We start from the raw sequence: 27,558 nt of genomic DNA, 5'->3' as shown, positions 1-27,558 counted from the left end.
CCCTTAGTGTAAGAAGGAAGGACACCGAGCTCTACGAAAGCCTTTTCAGCAGGTGAGCGAATCCCTACGCCCTGCAGCACACGCTTGCTGGAACCCAGAGTATCTCGCCTCACCTGCTGAGCACAGTATCTGCAGGAGATCCGTTCCATAATGCTGCAGTTATAACAAATAACACTGCCATGTGACTGACTGTGAACAAAGGGTATATTTTATTGGCATTCACCTATCAAAGTACATCACACGTGATCTGAAACATACAGTGAAATTCTACTTCAGTTAAGAACTGCTATTCACCTGGACATTAGGTTTCTGTACAGCTTAAATGCAAGTATTGCTGAGAGGTTCGTTTTTACAGTTTTGTCACTGCTACTCGAAAATCACTGCAAGAAAAAAAAATCACAACGGGGTCAAATCCACAATAGGACAGCTCGATCCGAAAGGCGGAACGGCTCCGTCCCCCAGGAAGGAGGTGATGATTACTGGCCAGACATGGACAATCTGTCTGGGCCCGTCCAGGGGAATATTTTCACACAGTCCAGCCTATACAGGAAAGAACCTGAAACGTGCTTGCTGGGAAACGCGCAGGATAAACTCAAAAACGTCTTCTGCTGCAACAGAGCAAGACAAAAGAAGTCGCAGCAGGAGGAGAATCTCTGGTGGAACACTACTAAAAAGACACCGCAGTTCTACGTTTTGTCACAATTTCATGTCACTCTATTGCAAAAAAAAAAAATCTTGAACTACTGGAAGAAATCTGTTACTTTTAGGGGGTTGAAAATTGTGCAGGATCTTGGTAAATGTTAAAAACAAGCTACACCTAAAACGAAAAAGCAGAATAACTTTACCAACAGCTCCATACACAAGTTATTGTGACTAACGTCTTCGTCAGTCTTCCTCGTCTCTCCCCACAGTCTTCCGGAAGTTCTTCCGATTCACCTTCCGGTTGGCGTTGAATCCCACCGCTGCCACCAGTGCCTCGGCTTTGTCCCCACGGTCCTCCCCGGCCCACTTCCTCTTCCTCGCCCTTTCTCTGGGCTTGGCCATCCTTTCCTGGCCAGCGTCGTTCTCCTCTTCCTCGGGCTCTTCCAGGTGGAGCAACCCGAATTCCTTCTTCCCCCCGCCCTCCTTCTCCCCGAACGGGCCACGTCTCCCCCTTCCAGGCGCCTCCTCGGCTCCCAGCGCGTCGTCTCCTTCCCCCTGCCCTTCGGGATTCCCGGGAGCATCCAGCGGCCGGCCGGGTTTGGAAAAGACGATCCTGCAGCCGGAGCTGCTGGAGTGGTCCTGGTTGAACGCCGGAGTGAAGGGCTCCTGGTTGTCCACCGCCCAGCTCCGCTTCCTCCTCTGCTGCAGGGTTTCGATGTACTCCTGGGCCACAGCGGCATTTTTCGCGCTGCTGGTCTCCGGCACGTCTTCCAGGCTGTACTTGGTCCAGCGCTCCGGGTTCACCAGGTAATCCGGCACGGCCTTGGAAGACGAAGAGTCGGGGGGCATCTTGCTTCTCGCCTTGGGCGCGTCTTCACCGCCCTCCTTCTTCCTGCTGGCCGGCGGCAGCGGGCGCACGAAGGTCCGGTCGATGAGGTTGTCGTCTCCCAGGGAGGGCATGGCCAGCTTGGCGGCGCTCTCCAGGCAGTCGAAAATGCTCTGGCTGCGGGAGGAGAATCCCGTGCTCGTGCCCTTCAGCTGGAAGAAGGGCCCCCGGGGCCCGGCGGGCTCGGGACATCCCGGGGCAGCCGGGTCGCCCTCGTCCGAAGAATCGCCGCTGGAGGAAGAGACCACTTCCGGATCGAAATGGGGCACGGTATCCTCGGGGTCGGAGTCGCTCAGGGACACCGTGTCCGAGAGGACGACGGCGTCGCTGTCGGGAGATTTGCTGGTCACTACGTCCGACATATCGCTCCCGTCTCCCTTCTCACACATGGTCTAGATGTCGGTGTTTGGCTCAACGGCTGCGAACAGGGACTTCCAAACACCCAGAGAGCTCACAGCCTGGAACAGGAAGGGAATTTCTGTGTTAATAATATGACACGATATTCACTGCACAACGACTGCTGCTAGGCCAGAGTGGCAGTATCACTGGAGGTGTTATCATCTGCAAAGCTACGAGAAATGACCTGTAAACCCTGGAAAAAACCAAAGGTATTTTAACTTCATTTTGTCGGTTCCTGCACGGGGAATTTAGTGCGTCCATAATCTACACAAATGAGATATACTGAGGAATGTAAATGAACAAGACCATGTAGAAGCTACTGTTGCCTTACTAATGTGTAACAATAATGGTGGGTGGATGCTGCACACCGTTGGGGGTGGAGGGGATCCCCATTTCCTGTAAAGCCCTTTGAGTGGTGTCCAGAAAATCGCTATATAAGTGTAAACAATTATTATCAATTTGATGTCCAATAAAACGAGTCTCCCAAAAAGCAAGCAACCCTCACATGCACATGCAATTAACTGCTACCTACAAAATGGGCTAAATGTCAAATGGCCTCCTCTCCTTTGCAAACTATCCCCCGTTCTTTCAGTAACATGATTCATGTTGTGCACACTGTAGAAGAAATGGACAACTGAATTCTGGTGCCTCCGGGCCCTGCATACATGTCTACCAGTTACTGGAACCACACAACAGAGAGCAACAACCTCATTGGTCCGTATATCGGTAGTAAGCTCTAGCAGGCTATGTTGGGCACCCCTGTGGAAGGAAAGGACGAGGGTGCGTCGACAACGAGCCGCACCCCCCCCCACCCCACCCCCCACGCCGGCTCACCTGTTCCTGCGACTGCAGCAACTTTCCGCTGTCCGGGTCAGTCAGAGCCACCAACCTCTGCAGCTCCTCCACTCTGAAACGTACCGGGTGAACCCAGGCACGAGCAAAACATTCAGCTTTTAGAACACTTTAAGGACGTTTCCAGACAGCAAAAACGACCGAGGACAGGGGAACTGTACACCGGAAACAAAAGCACAAAGATCAGACGCCACATCCTGCAGCTCTAAAATCACTCATCTCATGACGACTCTAAAGTCGTCACACAGATCACACGGCGCATGCACCTTCTGTATGGGGGGAAAAACGCCCTTTGTGGTCTGGGAGTGCAATCGGGATCTTCTCCACTCCACTGGCTGGAGAAGCAGGCCGGGGCAGCAAGTGTACACATTTGTGTACACATCTTTACTGGGACCAGCAGCTGTCGGGGGTTAAAGAGGAGACAGCTGCCGTGCTCAGGAAAGACGACAGGCGACCGCTTTCCGCCGAGAGGAGAAGATCGACAGCAGCAGAGCTTCAGAGGGTTTGGAAACAGGACTGGCGCTGCAGCATGAAATTTGTTTCTGGAGACCTCATGCGTGCAATCACAACGACAGTCTTGCAAGTTTGATCAACTGCTCAATGTGTACACTTGTATTATATTTTTTTGTGAAGATAATGCTACTGAATCAAGGATTAGAATCAACTTGGAAACTACAGTGTCCTCTGGTGTGTGAGATCTCTGAGGAAAACTAGAGTACTGCTGTAGGTGGTGTTGGTGGACCAGTAGGCGATGCTCTTGCCTCTGGACCTGAACTTCCCAACCAGTGTTCCTATGTGGCAATCATGGTGCCATCTTTCAAAGGAGCTGTTAACCTCACTAATGACCCCAGGGCTGTGTGAGAGGAGGGGTGCTCACACTGCTGTCCTGACTCTGGGCTGTACAGTCTGGACAGTAAACTGACTCCTGACTGCTGGGTCACTAGAGACCCCAGGGCTGTGTGTGAGAGGAGGGGTGCTCACACTGCTGTCCTGACTCTGGGCTGTACAGTCTGGACAGTAAACTGACTCCTGACTGCTGGGTCACTAGAGACCCCAGGGCTGTGTGTGAGAGGAGGGGTGCTCACACTGCTGTCCTGACTCTGGGCTGTACAGTCTGGACAGTAAACTGACTCCTGGGTCACTAGAGAGTTTGTGAAGAGCAAGGGTGTTAACAGTGTCCTGGCTAAATTATACTCTGGTACTATACAACCTCCTTCATGTAAAGCTCCCCTTTAATTGGCAAATGTGAGCAATTTTCCCATTTTCTCTACAGCACAGAGCCCATGTGCAATCAGTTTAGATGTCATGCAGAGCTACGAACTCTGGGAAATGGAACATCCGGGACATGAGGATTTGGGATTTTGCAGGCGCAGGCGGGGAGTTTGAAACCTGGCGCCTGTGGAACTGCAAGGCGGCATCTTACTGGAGGTGCAGACTCACAGGTTCTGGGTGCTGGCGAGGATGGCGCTCAGTTCGGACAGGATGCCAGCTTTAAGAGAGCGAGAATCGGCGCCCGTCTCTTCCATGACGTTCCGGTCGTGCGTTCAGCAGCCAGTCAGCCGGGATCTGGGAGAGCGAGGAGGGGGAGAGAGAGAGTGGATTGGAGGCACTTAACCCGCCACCCCCGCAGCCTGGCCCGGAGCCCAGCCACACTGGTCCGAACGGATCTCTGGCCCGCCCTGCCCTCATGCCACAGGCGGCTCTTTCAAAGCCCGATCTCCAGAGGGAGCTGCGTGCCCCACAGAGTGGACTTCCTGCTGGACACGGAGGGTCCGCCTGGCACCACAGAGCACAGGGCAGTGAAAATAACTGCCTGTGCTCTCCTACTGCAGAAGGACATCCAGACCCCAAATTATCCTGAAATCAGGCTCCCCCTTCTCTCTCTCTCAACGCCAGGCTCGATTCCTCCTAATCCTCTCTATTCTTCTGCAGGTTTCGACCTCACACTTCTCTCGATTTCACACCACCTGAACGCCCACTCAGCCTCCCCCTGCTCCCACCTCCTCTCCGCTCCCGGCTTCTGTCCTTCCCTGCTTTATCAGCTGCCAGTTTTCCTCTCTCCCTCTCACACCCGAAGAAGGCTCCACAGCTGAAACGCTGTGTTTCTTTTTGTCTCTTTTCAGCAGGGGGAATAAGCCCGTTACCTTGGCAGCCTGCGCCTGCTGACGCAGCTCCCTACTCGAACCTCAGTAAAACCCCACGGTGGCCGGTGATCCGACCTCCAGCGAAATCAATAACCTTGGTTCTTGAGAGCACCGCGTGTTCACAGATAACGCGTGACGAAGGCAGATGACGAAAGGGAACTGGCGAGTAGGTTAAAGGTTTAACCTGGACCAAAGCCTCAAGCTAAATGAACCAACCAGACCAACACGAACCAAAGGGTTTATTCCGTGGTCATTTTTAAAAATAAGTTTTTCTTTTCCTTACAAAGAAAAGGAAGGAGACGCAACTTTTTGCGTCACCGATAGCCGATGTGTGGGGAGCGTTCTGGCGCACTATGGCTGCCGTCGCATCATCCAGGTGGGGCTGCACACTGGTGGGGGTGGAGGGGATCCCCATTACCTGTAAAGCGCTTTGAGTGGAGTGTCCAGAAAAGCGCTATATAAGTGTAAGCAATTATTATTATTATTAACTTTTTGGCTGTGGAGTCTTCTTCACACCTGAAGAAGGCTTCACAGGAGGTTTTCAGCATGGACTAAAACCTTTACATGTTCCTGTGCAGCCTACGCATGCTGACGCAGCTCCCTACTCGAACTTCTAAAGAGAGATATGCCACCCTCCAAAAAAAGAAACCTGGGGACTTGTCCAGTGCTCCCGGTCTTCTGGGGAAGATCACTTATCTGCGACCATCTGCATCAGGGCCCTAACCAAGTACCTGGCCGTTTTATGACTGAACTATCTGGCGCCCTCTAGTGAGCGTCCGTGTGTCCCATCATAACGCATCGAACATAAAAAAACAGCAACAAATGAGTCAACAACGACCTGAAAACGCACGAACGTCAAAACCTCATCGCTTCAGTTTGCGATCTCCGAGATTTTTAAGTCTTACCTAGGGTTACCGTATTCCTAAAATAAAAAAACGAGGACACGCCGTGGATTGGGGGGGGAGGGAGGGGGGGCTGTATGTTTGTTTAAGAATCTACCAAATCTGGGATTCATATATTTCAACATTCACGCAAGACACAGTGGGTGTCGGAGGAGATATCTGCATCAGTAGATATTTATACTGGTACTAGAAACCCTGGTGAAAAGGAAAAGGGGTCAAATTCCTCAGGGCCGAGATTTCAGAAGCAGAGGAGCAGGCCAGGAAAACCCGGACCTTAGTCTTGCGTGTTTCTGCACGGAGAACAAGCTACAAGACGCACCAGGAACTGAAATACCTTCGACTTGTCTTCACTACCCGTGTTAAACGGGAATCCTCACAAACAAGGCGCCGGGAGACGATTGCTCTCCGTGTCTGAACACGTTTAAAGGCACGACGCTCGGACATTTCGGCTGCTGTATCTGGCACCGCATCTCTGTCCGTCTTCCGGGAGCTGCAGACATGCGCCCGAGCCGTGGGATTCAGCTACAGTCGCCACAACCACGAACGCATTGATTGCGTTTGGGGTCGTAAAACAACCCCAGATCCCAGAAAGATCATTAGTTGTTATTTTCATAACAGAAACTCCCACCACCCCTCCATCTTACCTTCCTTCCCGCGAAGCCAGGTTAGTCTCTGCGCTACTGCATGCCGGGTAGTGTAGTCTTTCACTGGCGTAGACCCTTATTGCCCACAATCGAAAAACTACAACTCCCAGTTTCCAAGAGCAAGCGGAAATCCTGTAGCAGGTGGGGGGCTGTGTTTGTGGTTAGTAATTAATGAGCTTCACGCTGCTTAGGTTAATGTGAGTGCACGTCTGGCGATGGTGGATCTAGTGTTGCAATTTACTTGTCCCGTGCATGATATTGTATTTTGTTGTGGTTATATAAAGATGTGTGTTATCTTAGGCCTCAATCTACAGATAATGAAATTACGTTTTATTACAGGGCTGATTGGCCGGCGGCCGTTAATTCACATTGTGGTCGGCATCTTCCTTGCGACAATATCGGTATTTTTATCCCGCTTGGAGCCGCGGTCTTCAATTTCATCTAGAGCCCAGCGTGATTCTGAACCAGTGGCTGCAGTGCCGAAGATGTAGCGATTAGAAAAGGCAACATGCGGATACAGGAGACATCTCAGGGGCCTCTAGGGGGCGTAAGGGACACGTTTATAAAAGCAGAACAGCTTGTTCCGATTCTAGATGGAGGTTAAACCTTTGAATAACTATTTAAAAAAAAAACAAGTCATTGCTGAGAGATTTGTGTATTTATGTGAGTGTCGGGGTGTATTGTGAACAATGAAGGGGGAAAAGCTGAGATAATGTGCCAACGAGGGAAAATATAACTTTTTAATTACCCCTCTGCTCCTACTGTATTCAGGATCCCCATCTACTATCTTCTCTCACTGTGTGTTCTCATCGTACACATCTTGTTTTTTTATTGTTGTTGTTCTATAAAGTGCTTTAAGAGGCCACCTTTAAAGGTGCAATATAGAATTATATTATAATATAAAATGCTGGAGCTCAGCAGGTGTGAGCCTGGTCAGTACCTGGATGGGAGACTCCTGAGAAAAACTAAGGCTGCTGCTGGAAGAGGTGTTAGTGGGGCCAGCAGGGGGCGCTCACCCTGTGGTCTGTGTGGGTCCTAATGCCCCAGTATAGTGACGGGAACACTATACTGTAAAAAGGCGCCGTCCTTCGGATGAGACGTAAAACCGAGGTCCTGACTCCCTGTGGTCATTAAAATCCCAGGGTGTCTCTCGAGAAGAGTAGGGGTGTTACCCCGGTGTCCTGGCCAAATTTCCCCCTGGCCTTTACCAGTCATGGCCTCCTAATAACCCCCATCTCTGAACTGGCTTCATCACTCTGCTCTCCTCCCCGCTGAGAGCTGGTGTGTGTGAGGGGACTGGAGCATCATCCAGGGGGGGCTGCACACTGGTGGGGGTGGAGGAGATCCCCATGACCTGTAAAGAGCTTTGAGTGGAGTGCCCAGAAAAGTGCTATATGTGTCTAATATTTTTAAAACGTTTGTTTGGCATTTAAAAGTGTCTTCTGAATCTGTTCAGCATCTGAATGTTGTCTGCCATTTTGTTATGTTGGGAGTGTGCTGTATGCGTGTCCGATGGGACAAATAAAGCTTGAATTGAATTAAGACCAGGGCGAGGAGTGAGAAACTGCTTCACTGTCAAATATCCAGGACACCAGGGTTAACATCCCCTCTCTTCCAAAGAGCCCTGGGATCTTCAATGACCCAGCAGAGAGGTGCTCAGTTTAACATCTCGTCTGAAGGACAGCAACTCCGACAGTCCCCAGTCACCATACTGGCTACTGGTTTGGAGGTTGAGGGCTAGAGGGAAGAGCACCACCTACTGGTGTGACCTCAATACCACTGTCTCATCAGAATGAGAGTCAGTCTGAACTCCCCAGAAAGATGGGTAACACACCCATGTGTGTGCTTAGCCTGAGCATCTGTGAACGGGAATCAGTGTGCTGGATCATTTGGTTTATTCTTGATAATAGAATAAATAAACCATTGAACCGGTTAAGATGGAGACAGCTGGGATCTTGGGACCTTAATCTAGATTGTTTTCATAGAAAGAATACAGAATACTGCCATTTAACTAGTCTGAGCGTAGGAACAGTTTGCGTACAGCTGCAGTCTGATCATTTCTGAAATCTAGTCAGTAAGAACAAACTCACTCTTTGCAAGAGTCCTTACTGTGTCCTACAGTGAGCAGGTCCAGAGTGGTCCTGCACTGCTGGGCGAGGTGTGTTTTAGATTAGCGCAACACTGGGCTGCTATTGATGGAACTGGGGCGATAATTTGATGAGATTGGAGGCTGGCTCCTTGGGTGGCGTATCAAGCACCGCCTGAGCGCCCTCACTCTGTAACCTCAGTGCCAGCCCTCACCCTCAGCTCGGAGACCAGCCGCGGCTCCACTGCGCCCACAAACCCCCAGTCTGCGTGCGCCCCGCACCTCACGGCAGCTACAAGTGGGTTTTCAGTATCGGGGCCGGGAATAGCGTGTGCAGGAGCCCTGTGCCACGCCCCAGCCTGGTGGCGTTCCCAGAGGGAAATGAAAAGGCAGGGATAAGATAATTGGTACTTGAGCTGGGAACCACTTGAAAACGAAGGGAGGGGCCGAGTGCTGCTAAATTTGTCCTGATGGGAGGTCTGGGATCAAAACTGCAATTCAGAGGAGGAGTGGGAGCAGCTCGGGAGATGCCTTTAAGGAAGGGGGTACACCCCAGCGCCCGTGTGAACTCAACTTTAAGGAAACTCACTGCGCTGGCCCCTGTGCTGAGTGGATCACTGGGGCGCATGGAGTGTGTTCGTGTTGGAGCAGAACTGACAGGAAGCACTGATTCTCAAAATATGTGTGTGCGTGGGGGGGAGTCGGGAAACCCTGGGGTCCCCTGAAGACCCTCCAGAGAAAGTCCCCTAAAAACCAACATGTTCACCATCATTGAGATAAAGCCAAGTGGGACAGGTGTTCCCCAGTTAAGCTAAAACACACAGACTAGATGAATGCACTGTGTGTGAAGACGTGCCCTAAATATTCTCTTCCCAGTGATGCATTTTGACATTGACCGTGTCCGTGGCTGTGTCTTAATGTAGGGTTCTTATTAAAATAGTAAAAAACTGGGCTGGCAGGTCCAAAGGTTTATTCTCGAGAAACAATTTCCTCTCTGTGTGTATTGTGGGTACAGATTTGTGAGCGATCACAGTTTTGTTCCTTGAACAGCCCTTTGTACCACATTGCAGTTAAATGAGGACTCGGCCTCTGATTCTTTATCCAATAGAAGTTACATAAAATAACCCCAATTTGTGCAGTTCATCAGATAACATGTCAGTAACCAACAGTGCAATATTGCAAAAAAAATACTAATAACATCTTGACACACTGAAGCAGACACCGCCCTGGTGTGGAGAAGTGGTCAGGGCTGTGTGCGACACTGTGGTTGAGTCCTTTAGCAAAGTATTTCACTCAGGCCGCTCCAGCACACAGCCTCCTGCAGAGAGGGGGGCGGTCCTATAGGCCCTCCACTGGCCCATCGGGTTCAATAAAGGATTTTAATATAAGACGACAAAGGAAGGTCAAGATCATAGGAACCAGCAAAAAATCAAAAATATTCATCATCAATGGTGTCCTTGGTGCCAAATTTCCCCCTGGCCCTTACCAGTCATGGCCTCCTAATAACCCCCATCTCTGAACTGGCTTCATCACTGCTCTCCTCCCCACTGAGAGCTGGTGTGTGTGAGAGGACTGGAGCATCATCCAGGGGGTGCTGCACACTGGTGGTGGTGGAGGGGATCCTCAGGGGATGACCTGTAAAGAGCTCTGAGTGGAGTGTCCAGGAAAGCGCTCTATAAGTGTTAAGGAGTTTATTATTAATTATTATACGAATACAGAAAAATATGGAGAGATGCTTAAGAACACAAGACAGGGTTGCAGATGAGGAGGAGGCCTGTGTGGTTTGTTGGATGAAACAAGAGCACCTTCACTTTTTGATATTTATACTTCCCAATCTAAGACAGGGCGATTAGAATATGCAAAGGCACATCAGGGGTTGTCCAATACTGGACATTACAGGACAGCACAGGACAGGAGTACCGCCATCTCTTGAACTGAACGAATGTAGCCGTGCAGTCAGTAATGTGATCAGGCAGCTGGCTGTGCCGCAGACTGACACGGGCCTGGAGTTTGACTGTTAAAGTGCTCCTGCCATTGAGATTCTTAATTCCAATGGTTTTCCAGGTTCCCTCTGATCAGTAACAGCTCAGGAACCTCACAAAAATGGATAAAAGAGTCCAATTAACGTAACTGGACCAATAACCTCCATACTTCACAGATTAAGAACGGATGGGCAACTCTAGTCTCCCAAAACTTAATAATAATTAATAGCTTACACTTATATAGCAGTTTTCTGGACACTCCACTCAGAGCTCTTACAGGTACTGGGGATCCTCTCCACCCCCACCAGTGTGCAGCCCCCCCTGGATGATGCTCCAGTCCTCTCACACACACCAGCTCTCAGTGGGGAGGAGAGCAGAGTGATGAAGCCAGTTCAGAGATGGGGGTTATCAGGAGGCCATGACTGGTAAAGGCCAGGGGGAAATTTGGCCAGGACACCGGGGTTACACCCCTACTCTTCTCGAGAGACACCCTGGGATTTTTAATGACCACAGAGAGTCAGGACCTCAGTTTTATGTCTCATCCGGAGGACAGTGCTTTTTTACAGTATAGTGTCCCCATCACTATACTGGGGCATTAGGACCCACACAGACCGCAGGGTCAGCGCCCCCTACTGGAGACCGGAGGTCTTCAGCATCACTTTTTTAAAAACGATTTGGGATTTTATTTTGCTTTCAGTGTGTATGGATCACAATATAGGGACGCCGAACCAAGAGCAGGGGTAGGGACCTCCTCACCAGCAAGTTTTAAGGGTTCAATCATCGGTTTATAAAGCACCCGGTACAATTAAACTGTGACAAATCGAAGGGTTTATTGAAAGAAATAATTTAGAGATCATCTGGGAGATAAATCTGAGGACCCTTCGGTGCAATAGGATCATGTTTCCCTTAATCGAATAATTTACTCGCTCGAGTGATCAATAACTAACCCGGAGCTATAACAGAAACGGGTGATATACAGTGAAATCCACGACAGGTCAAGGGGCTATCAGAGACCAGGGGTCGATAGCCTCGGTTATGATAATTCACGGTGTCCCAGCACAACTGCATGGAAAATAAACGCTACTTTTATTTTTCAAAGACGCTCAGCTATTTTGAGCAGCAGTGCGGTTTCGCCGATTGAAAGCGCTCGAGAGGCTCTCCGGCCACTCCCCTTTAAGAGCAAGATCTTCGCCCGTTCAGCGCAGCTCGGCGCCAGACAGAGCGGAGAGGAATGTGACAGTAGCCGCGGTCAGAGCTGCTGTGCGAACCGGGGCTGATCCACAGAGACCGAGCCGCAGGCGGGACTGCGGGGCTGGGGTCGGTAACGGAACCGGCGGGCGGGTGTTCGGCTGTCCCCCCGTCTCCTTGTGCCCAAAAGACCCCGACAACGGCCAAGATGAATCGGTTAGCGGGGAAGACGAAGGACGAAACTTTGATAGAGATGAGGAGCGCGTCGGACGACCAAAGTGGAGGTGAGTTCAGAGCTGCGCACAAGCTCATCCTTTCGACATTTCTTTGTGTCTGCCGTACAAATCACGGCTTGTACCAACACTTCAATCGGTGATGCCGCGATACTTCCCTTATTTGGAGCGGCGCTGGAGCATTTTGTCTGCGCAGTGGGCTCCTGAGCCATACGGGTCCCCCCCCATCCTTCCCATCAACAGCACGCTCGGGGCTCCGCGCGGGCTCGCCCCGTTTCCCTGCGCGTACGTCCCGGGACCGGTTCGGCACAGCCGGGAGCCGAGAGCCGGGAGAAGCCGGGACGTCGCTGCGCCCCAAGAGGCAGATGGGGCGGCTGGTGTAGAGAGAGAGACCTAGCCGAAAACAAGTCAACGCTGACCGAGCTAGACTCTCCTACAGCCTACCCACCGCCTCGGGAAGAGAAGAGACATCGTTTCTTTCCACCGTCTCGGGTTACCGTGGTCGTTGCTGTCCTGACCGAGCAGACGTCGCTTACGCGTCGCTTTCGTGTGGCCGAAACCGGCTGTGGCCCCCTCCTCCTCCCCCGGTATCCCGGGGCGGCCAGCCTGAATAACGGTGAGTCAAGCCCGCTGGGAAGCTGACGCAACTGTCTGCGGGCGCTTGGGGCTCCAGAGGCGCGGGGGTGGCACTGCTGAGTTTCGCGACGGGGAAATACCTTTTCTCTCCCTGAACAGGCCAGGGCACCCCTCCTCATCCCAGCGGGGTGGGGTGGGTGGGGGCTGTCTGCGGACACGCTTCCCCGGGATGAGCAGACGGAGATGGGCGGTCCGGTGGGATTGGTAGATTATACCCTGTCCGAACCCGGCCTGTACCCCGGCTGCACCCCTGAAACAGCCGCGTCAGGAGGCAGTACAAGCAGCCCCCCCCCTTTTCCCGAGCCCCCCGGACCAGCGGCGACTGCTGCCTGGCTGGGGACATCCTTTGGCCCAGTTAGCAACCAGCCGGCCGTCCTGCAAATGACACGGTAGCTCCACGAGAGAGAATTTCCGTGGAATGCGGATCCTGGACAAATATCCCGGGACACCCTCGTACAGGCCTGGTGGCGCCGAGTCCCCTGCAGAAAACCGACAGGCAGCTGCTCTTCCAAGAGGACAGGGAGCAGCGACACAAACAAACAAACAAAACGACACAGAGCAACAGTCTTTGAAGCTGGTGGTGTCGTGTGCTTGTTCTGTCGTTTACTTGGGCGCTCGCTTGTCTCACGGCGTCCTGTCGGTACCGGAGCCACCTCGCCGGCCGGTGAAATCGGTCCATTCCCGGTCCGTGCGGGATAAGAGCCCAGTGAGATCCGACACTCAGCGCAGGGGTGGAGGGGGGCAAGGCGGTCCTGGGGGAGACGGGCTCGTCCGACCTCTCGGATTCTTTCATTGTCTGAAAACCCGCAGTCCTTCTGTCCAGGTGCTGTATTGTCAGCTGTACCTGTAAAGAGTACAAGCCCGGTATGTGACCCCTGCTATGACAATAAGGAGGTTAAGTGGTTAATTCCCCCCCCCTCCTCCCCCAGAAAACCTGGGCCGTCGGGTCCGTACTGAGAGCCTCGGTTCTGAAGCACCCCGGGGGTCAGCCCGAACCCGAACCCGGGCCCCAGCCCGGCTGCGTGGGCTCAGCTCCTGTCACGGACATGCGTGTTCTTGTGCGGACATGTTTACCGACCTATGACTGGGACGGCCAAGACGATGTTCTTTTTTCAGCACCCCTGAAACAGACTACTTTCTGAACCTGCAAGTGAATGTGTACTATATACATTATTATACTCAGACCACGTTCAGAAGTACTGCTTAGCTTACCCTGGCACCGTCCCGCGGTAATTGTACGATAAACTACAGACAGAACCCAGGCAATTGCGCTAAAACATATTCTATACGGTCCTTAAATCTGTCCAACAGTCCTAAATGTTTCAGATGGCTTTTACGTGATTCTTAGGCAAGCGGTTTAATTAAAGGTACGTGTCCGCATCAGCTCCGGCCGCTCCCCTCTTGATGAGCTTTACAATTAGCAGAGCGGGTCCCGGACGTCCCCTTTAACGGGGAACATTCGCCGACACTATGTTCGGAATTCCTGTAACCAAACCCGCGACCCCGCGCCCTCGCCCCTCCCCCGCGGCTGCAGGCTGCGGGGGGGGGGGCATGTTTATTTACCTTCGGCCAGCACCGACGGGCTCCGTGCAGTCTGCCGCTGGAGAATCATTTGTAAGGCAAAATAATTAGTGGAGGTTCATTTGTATCGGCTAAGCCTTGGACTGCAGAGCCCACAAAAGACAAGATACCACACACCTCTGCCTCTGTCACTGCATGAACCTTACAGGATGCTAGAATAGAGCACATAGTGTTTGGATTGCGCACTAGGCCGTGCGCGTCACACTCAGTGTAGCCTAGATCAGAATGCACCACCTGCACACCTGAATATCCAGATGAGCCGGGCCAGTGTAGCGGTTTGTATTGAGAGTGGATCGGACCTGGAAGAGGCAGGCAGATGACATCCACAGCCCAGCTACAGCTCCTGCGCAGCACACAGTGCATCCAATTCCCCGCTGTTGAAGGCCTCGAGTAGCTAATGAGCCTGACTCTTCCCAGAGGATCGGCAGTACTGGGAAGTGTTTGGGCTGCAGGGCTCTCTGTGGTGACGTCTGTGGTGCTTCTGTGCGCAGTGCTGTGCTGCACTGACAGGCAGAGGAGGCACTGGTCTCTGAAGCACAGAGCACTGACAGGCAGAGGAGGCACTGATCGCTGCAGCACAGAGCACTGACAGGCAGAGGAGGCACCGATCTCTGAAGCACAGAGCACTGACAGGCAGAGGAGGCACCGATCTCTGAAGCACAGAGCACTGACAGATAGAGGAGGCACCGATCTCTGAAGCACAGAGCACTGACAGGCAGAGGAGGCAAAGATCTCTGCAGCACAGAGCACTGACAGGCAGAGGAGGCACTGATCTCTGCAGCACAGGGCACTGACAGGCAGAGGAGGCACCATTCTCTGCAGCACAGAGCACTGACAGGCAGAGGAGGCACCGATCTCTGAAGCACAGAGCACTGACAGATAGAGGAGGCACCGATCTCTGAAGCACAGGGCACTGACAGGCAGAGGAGGCAAAGATCTCTGCAGCACAGAGCACTGACAGGCAGAGGAGGCACTGATCTCTGCAGCACAGGTCACCGACAGGCAGAGGAGGCACTGATCTCTGCAGCACAGGGCACTGACAGGCAGAGGCTGTGTGAGAGCACGTCAGAGAGGGAGCCTCCTGTTTCACCCAGCGCAGGTCCTCCATGAGCACCGGGACTCGAGGGCGGCTCGGAAAGACTGGCTGGAATATGTAACCGCTGATCAATCGATTGATCCTGGCAGCCGCGCCCCCCTGGACGAGGCTGCTGTGGTGCTCCGTGGTGACATCAGAGCCAGGAGGAGCCGACAGGCTGGGGAAAGGCAGGCTGCAGATCTAGGAAAGAGATTCGATTTTTAAGAACTCGATTTTCTTTTCACAGATAAATACAGAGAAGCACAAAACAGACAACTTGACATCAACGTATAATACCTAGAACAGTATATGTGAACACATCTTGTTAAGGTTAAAAAAAAGTGGCATCTGTTACATAGCAATAATTACGTTTGTTGTGCAAAACAACAAGTAACAGGTTTATTCCAAGAGAACACAACGTTTCGGCCGTGGAGCCTTGTTCTGGTGCATTTCTCCACATGGCATTTTGAATCACTTCCAAAAAACACAAATGCCATTTTTTCTTTACATGGTAGTCAATATCATAGGTTTGGGGATTCAGTCCTCTGGCCTCTATTTTCCACACAGTTTCTGCTTCCTCCTTCCCTTCTCTCCACAGATCTCTGACTCAATAGTTCTCTCTAATAATTGACTGTGTAGGTTCCTCATCAGTTTTGATGGTGGCAAAGGAACAAGTAATAGGTTTATTCCATGCTGAAAAAAAGAAGAAAGAAAACACAACATTTCAGCTGTTTATTGGCCTCATACAATTTCTTGCATGAGGAATTTGTCTCCTCACAGACCCCAGCTTGCTCTCCATGAGACACACAGACAGGGAGAGAAGCTGGGGGTCAGAGCACAGGGTCAACCATTGTACCACACCCCTGGAGCAGCTGGGGTGAAGGGCCTTGCTCAGGGGCCTAACAGAGTAGGATTCCTCTACCGGCTGCAGGATTTGAACCAGCAACCTTCCAGGTACAGGCGCAGATCCTGAGCCACAGAGCCACCACTCCACCCTGCCAGAGCCCAGGGGCTGGGTAGTGTCCACTCGGCACACCGGTCTGCCAGCTCGCACCCAGGACCCCTGGGGCCGGGCTGGGTCAATGGCACCGCCTGCCAGGGCCAGTACCAGCTGGACCGCCTCTCCGATACCCTCTGCACTGTGGGCTCAGCAGGGAGAGCAGCCATAAAGATGACAGGCAGATAGGTGAGGGGTAATGTTTAACACACTTTATGACCTGCCTGGCTGAGGTGTTAGTTTAAGGAATTGTGTTAAGAGTTAGGAGATGAAAGGCTGTGAACTCTGGGTCAGTTTGTGTCTTATAAAGAAACAACATGTTATGCTAACAAAGCAAACTGTGGTTTTTAGTGGGGTAGTTGGGATGGGGGCTGGGATGTTGAGAGTGGGGTAGTTGACAGTGATGTAGCTGACAGAGGGGTAGTTGGGAGGGGGGCTGGGATGTTGAGAGTGGGGTAGTTGACAGAGGGGTAGTTGGGAGGGGGGCTGGGATGTTGACAGTGGAGTAGTTGGGAGGGGGGCTGGGATGTTGACAGAGGGGTAGTTGAGAGGCGGGCTGTGTAGTTGACTGGGGTAGTTGGGAGGGGGGCTGGGATGTTGACAGAGGGGTAGTTGAGAGGCGGGCTGTGTAGTTGACTGGGGTAGTTGGGAGGGGGGCTGGGATGTTGACAGAGGGGTAGTTGAGAGGCGGGCTGTGTAGTTGACTGGGGTAGTTGGGAGGGGGGCTGGGATGTTGACAGTGGGGTAGCTGACAGAGAGGCTGGGTTAGGCAGTAGCTCTCCAATGTAATTTGCCCCCCCCCCGTACAAGGAACAGATCAGACCCCCCCACGCCTCTGTGCTCAGCTTGTGAAAGAGCCCTCTGGCTCACCATGTGAAAAGCTGAGTGCAGTGTGGTCAAGAGACCCCATGTCCCAATGGGGAGTTTCCCCACAGATGAGCGAGGCCTCCTGGTGTGGGTGACCTTGTCCGGTGTTCTTGTCCACAGTGTAGACAGTGCGGTCTCTGGTGGCATGGGCAGGGCGTAGGTCCGAGAGATTGTTCTGGAGGACTAGTGATTTTCAATGCCAGGTTAACCGGCTGCAGTACTTCAGTTGTAAAATAAGACAACCACATCTCATATCTCCAGAGCAACTTCCTCATATCGGTGAGAGGCAGGGGTGGCGATACCATCGCCGTGGAAACTGAGTCAGGACTTTCGATTTCTGCTTTGATGTGTGGATTGCAGATAGTGATTCTGTGTGTGGGGGTGGGGGAAAGCAGGCAAGGTCTACAAAAAGTGCTCAAGACAACCTCGTTTATAACAAGCTGTCAGAGCTCAGAAGTAACTGTATCTCCCCTGTGAGCTCGAGCCTGCAGAAGCTCTGCCTCTTTCATGTTGTAACTGTGAAAACCTTTAGTTAAGTAACAAAACACTGATAGCGCTGATAGCGCTGCCCTTGAGCTAAGCGATAACTGTAATATTCAGCCTGGATGACAGCTCAGGTGTCACATTGTGCAGGAGGAGAGGTTTCCTGGTGAGGAACTGTACCAGTTCAAACACAGATCAGGGGGTTGAATATAACTGACGACAACGATTCTCCTTCTGAAACACAAGACGACTCTTCCTGTAACACAGAACGATTCTCAGTCTGGAGTAGCCTGCAGTCCCGCAGGGGATCTGTTCGTAATGTAAAGAGTTCATTACATCTAAAAAATAATCTAATCAAAAACCGAAAGACGAAAGCTGTAAATGATCTTACTTTGTATTGTGTATGCTGTATCGCTAAATCCTTTCATCGTTAAGTAAAAAGTTTTAAAAAAAGAATACCTGGTGCCATTCAGACTGCAGGATGCGAGAATCTGCCCCTGCCTTTTTTTTGTCCAAGTGCTTTGCTAAAATAATTCCTCCGAATTACACTGAAGCCACTAAAATGACATTTCAAAAACACATCTTCTTGGATCTGCTTTTTCCGTCGCGAAGGCAACTTGTAATTAACTGACAATACCTAGATCGGTGATTAAAAAGTGGCGAAATGCTGTCTGGTACAAACTGTTCTGCGCCAGGCGGTGATTAAGTGATCACCTGCTCTATCTCTTGTCCCTCCGTGACCTGTCCACAGGAATCAAGGCACATATCCTGCCAGGCTGACAATGATGAACTTCCTCTCATTGTTGAAGGAGGTATTCAAACAGCCCTACTAGAAGCCCTTTGTGACTGTGAGAAGCATGGTGTGTTTTTGTGTGGGCTGGATGTTTTATAAACCTCCTGTTTTTCTAATAACGGCTCTTTAATTGCTCGGGGAAGGGCAGGGCGATCTTGTAAACCTAATTTCTTCTACACTAATAAAGACAGGGAACTTTGGTTCATGACCTGAACTCTTCAGTCTTTTTTTTTCCAACTTTTTTAAGAATAGTTTCCTTTCAAAATGATATTAATTAGTTAAGGACGCACCAATCATGGTCCTGTTGGTTTTCATTTCAGCTGAGCTTAATTGCTTAATTGAAGCCTCCCTTAAGCTTGCAAGTTGTCTGATGGGAAGCTAGCTGCCTGATCGGATTTTCTTTGACATGTTGGGAGTTTTATGTTACAAACGAAAGGCAGTAGTTAGAAAGGAAGGTCCAACATGTTTAGGTCAGACAGCTCAGATGAATCCTGTTATTTAAGTCGGTTAGGGGTTCGATTGTGTGTCTGAAGCTGGACTGGGACACAGACCAGCTGCTGAGGGTGGAGTTTCAGGACCAGGATCGGAGCCCAGGATTTGAGAGCTGAAGAAAGCAATGTTGGCGACTCTTAACAGCTTCATATACAGATGGACGTGTGTTTAGTGCAGCTCGTCCCACCCTGGACCCAGCACCTCCTCCAAACCTCTGCGCCTGCCGGCCGGCCTCCTCTCGCGAACCGCCCTGGAGGTAACGGGTTCGAGTAGCACCTCGGCTTCCTTCTACATGTCCGCAATGTAGACGGAAGACTTCTGACTTCAGAGAGGTGTCCTACCACAGGGAAGAAACGGAAGAACTGGGGCGTGCACAAGCCGCCACAATCAGCTCTCTCTTTACACTAAGGGTGGTGGGGGTCTGGAACGGCTGCCGATGCATCTTTCAAGGGGGAGGCTGGATGAGATCCATGGGTCAGTGAGCCCCCAAGTATGACAAGGTCAAGGTGGGCTGAGTGGCCTCCTCTCCTACTGTAGGTAACCTGTCCTGTGCCCTTCTGAACAAAAGCAGGGAGCTCTCCTCCGTTCACCCAGGTGTGTTCACCTGGCCTTGAGCCGAGTCCTGGCCTTCTGCTGCGCTGAGCACCGCTGTCTGAACACTGTGCACATCTGCCATCCCTGGCCTTTGTTCTTAGATGGTTCCAGTGCACAATGACAGAATGAATTATTGAAAAGCACGCTGGAGTGTTTTATTTATGTGTGGAGCCCAGCATCGCACAACATCCTTTCCCGAAGCACACTGACGGCACAGTTAATTACAGCTCTGCTAGGGTGCGGCAGCCGGTATCAGCATTATCACAGGTGGCAGATATCTTCAAGGAGGGTGGCATGTTGCCTATCTCTGCTTATCTTCAACCAGAGCTTTAATCAGCAACTGAAGTCACCAGGTCCAGTAACCGTCGTATGATTTTGTTTAACATCAGCGAAAGGAGGCCGGAGTGGAGCTGTTCAGGGGTTAGTGTTTGTCACTGTTATTGACAGTATCCAGCTCTTTTCTGTGGAGGATAATGCGACGGCTCGTTCCAACAAGACAGAAGGGGAAGGATGAGGTTAAAGGTTGTGTGTTAGAATAAATTCCTCTAGATGGTGAAGCATGTTGGTACAGTAGGACCAGTAGGTCCTATTATGGACTTGTGTTTCTTCCAGAACTGAGTGTCCAAGATCTGTATTTGTTCTGGAAATGCCCAAACGGTCCTAACTGGTTTTCTTCCTGTGCTGTGTATCCTTACACAGAGAAGAAAAGCAGGAAAAAGCGTCAGACCTGGCACTCCCTGGGTATACAGTAGGAGCACATAAGGCCCTGTTGTACCTGATCATGGGAAATGGGATTACTGGGTATTTCTCAGAGAGATGGGTGTGGCAGAGGGGTGCCCCGTGGAGCAGTGGTCTCGGGGTCCTGGATTTGTAACCGGAAGGATGTGGGTTCGAATCCCAGGTGAGAATCTGCTGTTGTGTCCTTCAGCAGGAGTTGTTCACCCAGATTGCTCTAGTAAAATGCTGTTGTGGGAATGGCTGTAAATGTGTATTATTGTGGATAATTAATTAACTAAATAAACAAATAAACATACAAGAGCTGTAGCCAGTCGATCCTAGTGCTTTTTCTCAATGCTGACATAGCTTTGCACATGGTCGCTTCTTTACACCAAGGGTGGTGGGAGTCTGGAACGAGATCCCCAGCCAGGCTGTTGAAGCCGGTGCCCTGCATTTTGTTAAGAAGCAGTTGGATGTGATTCTGAGATCACTCTGCTGCGGATTAACCAAACAAGCTAGAAGAGATCGTGGCCTTCTGCCGTATGTAACCTTCAGGGTGTTGAAAAACATTGTCACTCGCTGTCTGCAAGGTCACCTGTTCAGATAGCGTGCAGTTGGCCCCGACACGTTCTTCAGAGGACTGATGTGGGCTGTGTTCTGCTCTCAGAAGAAGAGCTCAGTACTGTTTCTCCGCTGTTTATATAAAGCTCAGCCTTGCTGTGCTGGAGCCTCTGTGCTTGGCACAGCTGACCTTAGCTCGCAGCCAAAACACAGAGATTGTGGCTCTGATGCACAGCCAAGAAGAGTCTCATCCGTGTTTATGCCTGCTGTGAGTGGGCAGGGCAGGCTCTGCGCTCAAGACCTTTTATGTCCGCAGTGGAAAAGAAGGAATTTACAGTTTGCTTTCCACCATGCGACTGAATCGGAGCCAGGATCAGCTTTAACAGCCTATTTCCACTCGAGCTCGAACAGGCGTCTTCTCTTTCCCAGATGCACTTCACTGCCAATAAAGTTAATTGCACCTGAAGTGAACCCCCTCCCCCCCCCTTGTGCAGAAGAGCACATGATGAGCAGCTCTGCAGCATGCAGTGCAGGTCACAAACAAGAGCTCAATGCTGGAGCTGCGCACGAGCACCACCTGCCCTCTCAGACACCACGGCATGACTCAGTGCTGGAATTCATGCCGAGTCTGTGACTTCCAGGAGTCTGGAGCTGGGAAGTGTTTAGCCAAGCTCTTTTCCTTTTTGATTTCTGAAATCAGCTGTTTGCTGTCGGGGACAAAGCCGGTACTTGTCTTCGCTGTCTGCTGAGTCACTCTGCTACAGAGAGCCTCACGGCGCAGGGGGCCAGCTTTCCTGCTCTGGGAGATGCACGTGTTGTCTTGCAAAACAGTTCTTCTTTCTTAATTCCTGGAATGCGGCACAGGATTGGGAGTTGTGTCTATGCAGAAAGGGAGAGAGAGAGGCTCTGCACTCATTGCAGTACAGACCCTGCACTACTGTGTCTGTATCGCAGTGAACGCTCCAGAAATTAGGTTTTGATCCAAGCTGCAGAGGGAAGGATGCAGCTGGGCGGAGTACTGTAGATCCATCTGGAATCCATGTGCTGTGCCACTGTTCAGTCGGCTGCCAGTGGAATGCTGGGAAATGTAGTCTTGTTCAGCTCAAACTGTGACTTACACTTTGAAGTGCAGATGATCAAACCATCGTTGCCAAACTCAGTCCCAAGTGAAATCTCAGCACTGGCCGTTACAAACAGCCGCCTGTAGAAACTTCGGGCCATCATGTACTTGAAAATTGAGCTTGGAGAGCAGGCTGGGGTTTTAAGTGAATCTGCACCCTAATTTGTTATATTATAATAAAGTCGTATGCAATGTTTTATGTATAGTGTGGTTTTTACTTCAAGTTTTAACCTTATGATCCACAAAATCTTGCAAAATGCATTGCTTATGGGCACGAGCAAAAGCAAAACCTCCTTAAAAAAAGGTAGAGTATCAGAGCACACAAAGAGCTGTGGAAGAAACCATAAGGGCACTGAGTAACGGGTTTGAGTAGCACCTCAGCCTCCTTCTACATGTCCGCAATGTAGACAGAAGACTTCTGACTTCCGAGAGGTGTCTTACCACAGGGAAGAAACTGAAGAACTGGGGCGCGCACAAGCCGCCGCAACAAGCTCTCTCTTTACACCAAGGGTGGTGGGGGTCTGGAACAGCTGCCGAAGCATCTTTCAAGGGGGCGGCTGGATGAGAACCATGGGTCAGTGAGCCACCTAGTACGAAAAGGTCAAGGTGGGCTGAGTGGCCTCCTCGCATAGTTCCCCTGTCTTATACCCTTCTGCACACAAGGCCATGTTGTTGGAACCGACACCCTGGCGCCTTTCACGAAACGACCTCCTCCTCACCCCTCTCTAACCCCTTGCACTTTTCTCTCCTGAAGATGGGATAATCACGCTGACGGGATTCCGGATGACCCTGCTGGCAGGTACCCATTGTCTGTGGTGTCCAGGCCCTCTCTCTCCGTCCCCCCCCGTTGTTGTGGTTGGCGTCTGCCCACTTCCTGCTCCGACTTCCCCTCGTGCTGCCATCGCTCTCGTCGCCCCCTGGCCCACACGGTGCCGTCTCTCTGTCCCTGTCGCCCGCCCGTTCGGTGTGTGTGCGTGTGCTGGCGCGGGCGCGCGTGTGTTGCTCCCCACATCGCATCCTGCTGGTTACCGTGTGTCTCGAAAAGGCTCTGTCTTGTCTGCAGCATCGGGAATATTACAGTCCCGGATTCAGCCTCTATTCCAGGTCCTGGTGTGGCAGGTTGGGAAATGGGGTCCGTGCTTACATGTGGAGCTTTAGGGTTTGTTGTCTCTCCTGCCAGCCTTCATTTTTCTGTGACCACTTGCTCTGGCCCGTCCACATCTGTTCCTTCAACAGCTGAGAGCTTTTCTTTTTCATCTGCTTTACTGTGTTTTTTTGTGGAACTATGGTTGACTATGGGGCGGAGCGGTGTCTCTGTGGCTCAGGATCTGCACCTGTAGCTCGATGGGTTGCCGGTTCAAATCCTGCAGCTGGCAGAGGAATCTGAGCAAGGCCCTGAACCCCAACTGCTCCAGGGGTGCCGTACAATGGCTGACCCTGTGCTCTGACCCCAGGCTCTCTCCCTATCTGTGTGTCTCATGGAGAGCAAGCTGGGGTATGCAAAAAGATAATTCCTAATGCAATAAATTGTAAGGGGTTAAAGTGATGTTATTATTATTATTATTAAAAATGCTTTGGAAATATGAAAGCCAATAATATTGAAGAATTCAGCCCCCTGATGCCCTTGGTTTCAATCCTGCAAAGACATAAGGCAACACGATAAGTGGGCGTTTTAGGCTGGCTCTGAATTTCTCGTCCAAATCAGCATTACCCGAGAACTACCTGTTGCTGCCCACCATGCTTGAACCGCAGAAGTCGGCAGGAAGAAAGATTGCGAGATCCTAAGATGTGACTGGTTCTGCTAAACCGTCCCGGCCAGCACAAGCGTCTTGTGTCATTCCGAACCCACTGGGAATTCAGCTGTGCAGCTCTCTCCCTGTCGTTGCTAAATATAGGCCTTGTGCTGACGTCAGTTTTGATTTAATTTGAGCTTGAAAGCCGACAGTTGTCTCCTGCTTGGAAGCATGAATGCCAACTAAGTACAGAGTACTGAAGATAATCCTCAAAGTATACGTTGCTCATATTTTACTGCATTAAACATTTCATATGTCTGGAAATCTTCACTCCTGTCTGAGTGGAACTGAAGCTGGGAGCAAGTGTAATGTTTCACCGACAGTGGGGGAATTCAATCACTGCACTTTGGGTGTGCCAGCAGCTTCAGTCGGAGTTTTGAAACAGTTTAAGGCTATTTTGTTTGTATTTCTTATTTGAAGCAAGAGGAGTCAATTGAGAACCAAGTCTCGTTGGCAGTGATAACCTGGAGGCCCACTGACACCGCTGTGTGTTAATGAGAACAGTCTGAGCGACGTTCCCTGCTCAAGGGTGCCACAGCAGCGGGCCAGCTGGGATTCGAACCCGCAACCCTCCTGTCCAGAGCCCAGCCCTCCGGGGCCTGCCGGTGTTTGGGTCTGGTGAAGACACTGCCTTCATCAGCAGCTCCACTCTGCTAATGATGGAGAGAAAAGTCGGACTAGACCTGCCACTGGTGATGGTGATGGAATCACAGCTGAGTGCCCTCTGAGGCAACTGTTCACTTCCCAGCCGCACTGGTAGAGGATGCTGCACAGCACGTCTCTAACAAACCTGGGAGGCCGGTCAGCTCTTGGAATGCATTCCCAGTGTATCCATGCTTTGCTTTGCCACTTATTAGGAAGTACTGACTCAGCAGGAAGGAATTCTCTTCCGTGAAAGCGTGGCCAGTCGCCTTCGGGGCTGCCCACACAAGTATCTCAGCTGGACACGGAGATGAGCAGGAGGCCCGAGTCTTGTCAGGAGCCTTCGATGACCCAGGATCGTAAACTTCTCTGTGAAGAAGATGGGTTTTCCTCTAGCATGGCTCTCGGCAGAAGGGGGACTTTGGGGTGCAGGGTTTGTTTCAAGCTGTTTTCTTATCTCCGTGACAGAGATTTGTTTTTCCTCTCAGGCTGCCCTTTTACAGCAAGCACAGTCGCTGTGACTCAGACCACAGATGCAGGGTTGAAATACAGGCAGCAGAGCTGAGCCGTACAGGAAGCAGTCGCCAGCTCTCAGGAAGCTATGTGATGATAAAAAGATTAAGATAATGAGCCCAGTCCCAGATGTGTCGGGCGGTTGTGTGTGTGTGTTCTAACTGGCTATGTCTCTCTTGCAGGGGAAGACAACAACGGTCACAGTGTCATCTCCACCTCCACCAAGGACTCCCAGCTCCCAGGAATTCCAGAGGTAGGAGACGAGCAGCACACTGACTGCAGTCCTATTCCATTCCTTTTCCAGGTGAAGCGGCTTCCTGTTGCGAAATTTCAGAAATGCATTATTTTCATGAGGAGTTTTGTAATTACATTCTTGGTGTGTGTTTTTTTTTTTTGGACATGAAGTCATTCAGCTTTTGTCAATGCATTTTCCCAGACGTGTCAATTCTTAAAAAAAGAGTCATTGAGCCACTTCAACAACACCCAGCACAGGGCCGGAGGAGGGAGTGCTGGGAAATGTAGTCTTGTTCAGCTCAGACCTTGACCCACGCTCTGAAGTGCAGAAGATCAAACCCGCCGTGGACAAACTCAGTCCCAAGTGAAATCTCAGCACTGGCCCTTACAAACAGCCAACGGTAGACCCTTCGGGACATCATGTACTTGAAAATTGAGCTTGGAGAGCAGGCTGACGTTTTAAGTGAATCTGGACCAGAATTTGTTATATTATAAAGACATCTTATGTGACGTATTAGGTATAGTGTGGTATTAACTTCATGTTTTAGCCTTATGATCTACAGCATCTTGCAAAATGCATTGTTGTTCGTGGGCCACGAGCATGAGTGTGTAGGAGCAAAAACAAAATCTCTCTAAAGGAAGGTAGGGTATCTGTGACATGAAGCGATTCAGTGAGCGTCAATACATTTTTCCAGACGTATCAATTATTGAAACATCGAGCCGATTCTTCAACTGCAAAAACACCCCGCGCAAGGTCAGGAGGAAGCGATGCTCGAGATGAATTCAATTCTGGGCTGTCACAGTACCTGCCCCCCCCCCCCCCCCTCGCGCCCACTGGTGCCCTTGGTCAGGGCCGAGAGCCGCCGGGTGCTTATGAGTCACTTCCTCTCCCCCTCCCGTGCCCTCAGCGCCGGTCGCTGTCAGCACTTCCTGTCCTCCACCCTCCTCTCCACACCCCCTCCCTCCATCTGCACAGCGACTACGGCGCCTGTCTGCTCTGTCAGCAGCTCGGCTGAGCGCTACACAGCAGCGGCAAAGGAGGCAGGAGCTGGGGAAGAGACTGGCCTTTCTGTAATCATCATCATCATCATCATCATCATCATAATATTAATTCCTTACACTTAGCGCTTTTCTGGACACTCCACTCAGAGCTCTGTACAGGTCATGGGGATCCCCTCCACCCCCCCCACCAGTGTGCAGCCCCACCTGGATGATGCTCCAGTCCTCTCACACACACCAGCTCTCAGTGGGGAGGAGAGCAGAGTGATGAAGCCAGTTCAGAGATGGGGGTTATTAGGAGGCCATGACTGGTAAAGGCCAGGGGGAAATTTGGCCAGGACACCGGAGTAACACCCCTACTCTTCTCGAGAAACGCCCTGGGATTTTTAATGACCACAGAGAGTCAGGACGTCAGTTTTACATCTCATCCAAAGGACAGAGCCTTTTTACAGTACAGTGTCCCCGTCACTATACTGGGGCATCAGGACCCACACAGACCGCAGGGTGAGCGCCCCCTGCTGGCCCCACTAACACCTCTTCCAGCAGCAGCCTCAGCTTTCCCAGGAGTCTCCCACCCAGGTATTAACCAGGCTCACACCTGCTGAGCTCCAGTGGGGCTGCCAGCTGGGAGCTGCAGGGTGATATGACTGCTGGCTCTGCAGCCTCTCCTGTCCCTCCCACACTGGGACTCTACAGCGCACAGAGTACACAGACACAGCCCTGCCTGAGGGTAGCTCGGTAGTGTTTTCAAACTAAGGGACTTTAAAGTAGGTTTGTTGCACAGTGAGGACAGTGCTCTAAACCAAAAGTTTGACTATGATCTATTAAGGCTCTGTTCTGGTTGTTTTGGTTTAGATTGTGGTGCTTATCTGATATCAGTTAACCAAACACTAGTAGAGTAAATTTGCTGGTTGCTTGTAGGGTTTAGACTCCCCGTAATAGGCTTTTATAGCAAGCAGTCTCTGGGCCTGACTGAGGGAGAACTGCCCTCTGAATGCTCTCACTGTGGGATGGGCAGATGCTCACAGTCTGGCCATAAGCAAGAATTGATCAATTATCAAATGATCAATTATCAAATTATTAGGTTGCCATTCTGGCTGAATCAACAGATTTAAGCTGATATTTAGCAATTACATTAGCTGATATTGTACTTTTATTTTATTGGTCTGTAAGGCACTGTACTAGATTTGGATTTCAGTGGTGATAGTTCTATAATGTATTGCCTGCTTTTTTATATCGTATAGTGATATCGGCTGTAATGTAGTGTAGTTGTAGTTCTGCAGTGATATTAGTCTTTCAAGTTCTGAATTGCTGTTATAATTCTGACAAAGTGATATTTCTATATTGTCTGCATTGCGGTCACATTTCAGTAGTGACATTGATCTGTGATGTACTGCCTTGAAGCTAGCATTCATTTACAGTATGATATTAATTCATAATGTGCTTTCCAGAGGTCAGTAGACTATAAGACTTCGGATGTACATGGTCAGCAAGTCAGTCAAT

General features: G+C 50.9%; 2 protein-coding genes across 10 annotated transcripts in view; one reads left to right on the top strand and one right to left on the bottom strand.

Moving 5' to 3' along the window:
• Nucleotides 1-186: 186 nt before the first annotated feature.
• Nucleotides 187-6,961, bottom strand: tssc4 (tumor suppressing subtransferable candidate 4). 6 transcript variants are annotated; one of them, XM_088934512.1, is made up of 4 exons: nucleotides 6,470-6,961; nucleotides 4,203-4,345; nucleotides 2,762-2,934; nucleotides 187-1,986 (listed from the first exon to the last, which is right to left on the bottom strand). In XM_088934512.1, exon 4 carries the CDS (start codon nucleotides 1,915-1,917, stop codon nucleotides 886-888), a length of 1,032 nt encoding a protein of 343 aa, XP_088790638.1. In that variant the 5' UTR covers nucleotides 1,918-1,986; nucleotides 2,762-2,934; nucleotides 4,203-4,345; nucleotides 6,470-6,961; the 3' UTR covers nucleotides 187-885. The 6 variants fall into 6 exon arrangements, with proteins under 6 accessions (XP_088790638.1, XP_088790637.1, XP_088790641.1 ...); XM_088934511.1 differs by having other exon boundaries at nucleotides 2,762-2,834; XM_088934515.1 differs by having other exon boundaries at nucleotides 4,220-4,345; nucleotides 6,470-6,940.
• Nucleotides 6,962-11,729: 4,768 nt separating this feature from the next.
• The window catches only part of LOC148819655 (anoctamin-5-like), a 48,884-nt gene continuing 33,055 nt past the window's right edge, over nucleotides 11,730-27,558 (top strand). For 3 of the 4 annotated variants that reach the window (XM_088934979.1, XM_088934978.1, XM_088934980.1), the window contains exons 1-2: nucleotides 11,730-12,009; nucleotides 25,005-25,075. In XM_088934979.1, coding sequence (XP_088791105.1) covers nucleotides 11,934-12,009; nucleotides 25,005-25,075 — 147 coding nt within the window. In that variant the 5' untranslated portion in view covers nucleotides 11,730-11,933. Of the gene's footprint in view, nucleotides 12,010-25,004; nucleotides 25,127-27,558 lie in introns of all 4 variants that reach the window. The other variant, XM_088934976.1, reaches the window with a different exon arrangement.

This window comes from Atractosteus spatula, chromosome 16 (assembly GCF_055471065.1).
Source record: "Atractosteus spatula isolate fAtrSpa1 chromosome 16, fAtrSpa1.hap1, whole genome shotgun sequence".
NCBI classification, from domain to species: domain Eukaryota; kingdom Metazoa; phylum Chordata; class Actinopteri; order Semionotiformes; family Lepisosteidae; genus Atractosteus; species Atractosteus spatula.
Note: the sequence above shows the minus strand (reverse complement) of the source record. Positions and strands in the feature narration are given on the sequence as shown.